We start from the raw sequence: 3,222 nt of genomic DNA on the forward strand, positions 1-3,222 counted from the left end.
CTGAAGTATCGGCACTTCGGGGAACAAAAATACTACTCTTATATCGGCTCTAAAACTCAGCGATTGATTGATAAATCACTAAATCAGTAGTGCTCTGCAGGTAGATTTATGTGCAGTCAGGCAAGCCGCCTCTATCGTACTGCACTTTCTAACAAGAAGAAATTACCACCAGATCTTGTACCTGAAGGTCATTCTTGGTGAAGAAATCATTCAGACAGTAGTACACACCACCGTGACAGACAAGACACCGACGGACGGTCCCCTTCTTCATCTTCACCCCGAACCACCAACAACCTCACGTAGGTCGTCTCACTCACTCTCAACTGCTACTACTTCTAGACTGCTCCGAGTCAAGTCCAGCTCACGCCCATCCCACATCGTCCAGCAATCTAGATCGGGAGCAGTGCCACCGGACTGAGGATGAGAGGAGGGAGCAGGATGATGCTGCTGCCGGTGCTGGCCGTTTTGGTGCTGGCCGTGCTGGCGCTCCTGCCGTCGGCGGCGGTGGCGACCAACTACACGGTGGGCGACGAGAAGGGGTGGAACCCCAAGGTGGACTACACCGCCTGGGTCAAGAAGCACAAGCCCTTCTACAAGGGCGACTGGCTCCGTAAGCTCACGCATTCCTTCTTCCGTCCCTCCTGATCTGCTCTGTCCCGCTCCCGCCATTGATGGATGTCGGAAGCTAACTGAGTCCATTGGCTGCATGCAGTGTTCCAGTACCAGAACGGTCGGTCAGACGTGGTGCAGGTGGACGAGGTCGGCTACGACAACTGCAACAAGGAGAGCGCCATCACCAGCCACAACAAGGGAACCAGCTACGCCTTCCAGCTCAAGGAGGCCAAGGACTACTTCTTCATCTGCAGCTACGGCTACTGCTACTCCGGCATGAAGCTCGCCGTCACCGTCAAGAAGGGCTCCGCCTCCTCCTCCTCATCCTCATCCTCGTCGTCGTCTGACTCTGACTCCGACTCCGACTCCGACTCCTCCCCCACGCCGGCTTCCAAGTCAAAGTCATCCTCCAAGTCCGCCGCCGCCGTTCCCCTTGCTGCCGGCCGGGGCGTCGCTTCCTTCGCCGCCGTCGTCGGCGCAGCCGCCATGCTACTTAGAATGCTCTGATCAATTGCACAATTAAGCTCAGTTTGGCTCAGATCTTGAGCTGAATTCTTGTCAGATTTTTCTCTTGTTAATTTCTTCCTCCTCCTCCTCCTTGGTTAATTAATTTTCTCTTGTGCGCTTGATGTAAGTTTTCTTTTCTTATTTTTCGATTTGATTCCGAACGGTGTCTGGTCGATGGTTGTAGTTGATTTGTTGATTGAAAGCGTGAATTGGAGAAACTACTTTTGCCGATGATTTGTTTATTGTTCCGTGCATGTGATCGCTGGGGGATGCAACATGGTATCATGGATGCCCATGTGGCCAACAGTTGTGGTACATTTTCGTTGCCTTTGCTTCTCAGCTACTCCACTTCCGTTCCTGCTCCGGTACGCTTTGCAACCGGGTGGGATTAAAGGTGCCTAGTGCCTTCATTTGGTTCCTGCTAAACGAGCAGAGATTTAAGATAAAATAACTGAATTTCAATGTATACCATGCGCATGCAATGCAACAATAAAAAGAGTCAACCACATTGCACTAGTACATCGTACTAGTATAAAAAAATCTTCGAAATGAGGAGGCACCTTCAGCGGCCCGACCAAAATAGGCGTAGGTTATTCATTATTGTCTCTGTTTCGTACAATTAACTCGGCCTACAAAACTCCACACTCAAGGTCCACGTGTATTTTAAGACGGACTTTGATATAAAAAATAAAAAATAAATCTTGATTATATTGTATGTAGTTAGTATCATCGGGTTCTTACTGTATAACACTTCCTGATCCTAATTTTATAGCAACAATCTTTATATTAATATTTTTATAAAAAAACATGAAACACACGACGTCTTATTTTTCATTGGAATGGAGAGAGTAACATATTTGGGTGGTGGCTCCATGGTCTCACATAAAGTGAAGCGAGAAGACGTTTTCTTTTTAAATAGAAGGCTGTAGTCCTGCTTTAAATTAGTAAGGCCGTTGCCAGCACAGTCATACAAAGAGCTAAAAAACAGCTAACATGAAAGGAAAACAACAAACACACAGAGAAAAAGAAAAGGAAAAGCAGCTTGAGCTTCGTGTCCATTGTCCAGCCTTACATTCCAGCTGTAGAGGAAGCAAAGTTGGTGAAGAAGAACGTCATTGAAAGTTCGCACCATCGTCAACCTCCAGAGGCCAAGCAACACCCCAGCACCATCCGTTTCCACTTCCGAAAGAAAGCTCCCTGCTTTCTTGCCCTGGATCGGAGGGCACCGCACCTGTCCGGAGGTAGACCGCTTTCCCTGAGCAAGAATGGGCAATGGAAGCCTGCCGCCGGGGAGGAAAACTCCGAGCACTCTCCGTGCCACGCCGCCACCCACAAACATCACCGCCGCTCGCAGCACCAACCACCACACCGGACCAAGCTGTCGGGAGGAGACACCGAAGATGCAGCCAACCACCGCCGCGCTCGTCCACACACCCCACTATCTCAAGGTGGCGCCTCCAAAAAGGGAACAGTGCCAGAACGACGTCGCCGCCCAAACCGAAACTTTGGGCTTTCACCAGAGATAGGTAGGTCAAGTAGGAGGGAATAGACCTCGGTGTCGCCTTCAAGAAGGAGAATGGCGCTAGCAGCGTCATCGACATCGTGGCCGCCACTGTCGGCCAAGGGTTTCCCTTGACCCATCCACCTCTGGCCACCACACCCACTGGCCACCAGAACAAGATCTGAGGCCCAGGAGGTGGACCGAGCAACCATAGAGAGGAGTAGTCACCTTCCGATCTGGAGCCCGAGGCCCAACGGGGAGACCTCCGCACCACACCCACGCCCACGCCCACCGTCCCCTCACCACCCACGCGACCGAAGGACACAGTTTCCAGCACCGACGCCCGCCACCCACCGTGAGGTCGACGTCATCTCCACCATCCAGGGCCGCTGCCCTGGCTTCTAGGACCCTGCCAGGGTTGCGACGGGCAGCACCCCCACCTGGTCACCCAAGCGCCGGCGAGGCCGAGCAGAGGTGGGAGGGAGGAGGGCCATCGAGCAGCCAAAGGCAGAGGACAGCCCGCCACACGGCGGCCTGCCTCAATACTGGCGTGCAGGGGCTTCCCCGTGCAGATCCCCGCCGCCCCATCACTTGCGCTGCAG

General features: G+C 52.7%; 1 protein-coding gene across 1 annotated transcript; it reads left to right on the plus strand.

Moving 5' to 3' along the window:
- Positions 1-287: 287 nt before the first annotated feature.
- On the plus strand, positions 288-1,353 carry LOC127334099 (mavicyanin). Its single transcript, XM_051360513.2, has 2 exons — positions 288-610; positions 713-1,353. Exons 1-2 carry the CDS (start codon positions 421-423, stop codon positions 1,117-1,119), a joined length of 597 nt encoding a protein of 198 aa, XP_051216473.1. The 5' UTR covers positions 288-420; the 3' UTR covers positions 1,120-1,353.
- The last annotated feature ends 1,869 nt before the right edge of the window (positions 1,354-3,222 follow it).

The sequence above is a fragment of the Lolium perenne genome, chromosome 2, assembly GCF_019359855.2.
Source record: "Lolium perenne isolate Kyuss_39 chromosome 2, Kyuss_2.0, whole genome shotgun sequence".
NCBI classification, from domain to species: domain Eukaryota; kingdom Viridiplantae; phylum Streptophyta; class Magnoliopsida; order Poales; family Poaceae; genus Lolium; species Lolium perenne.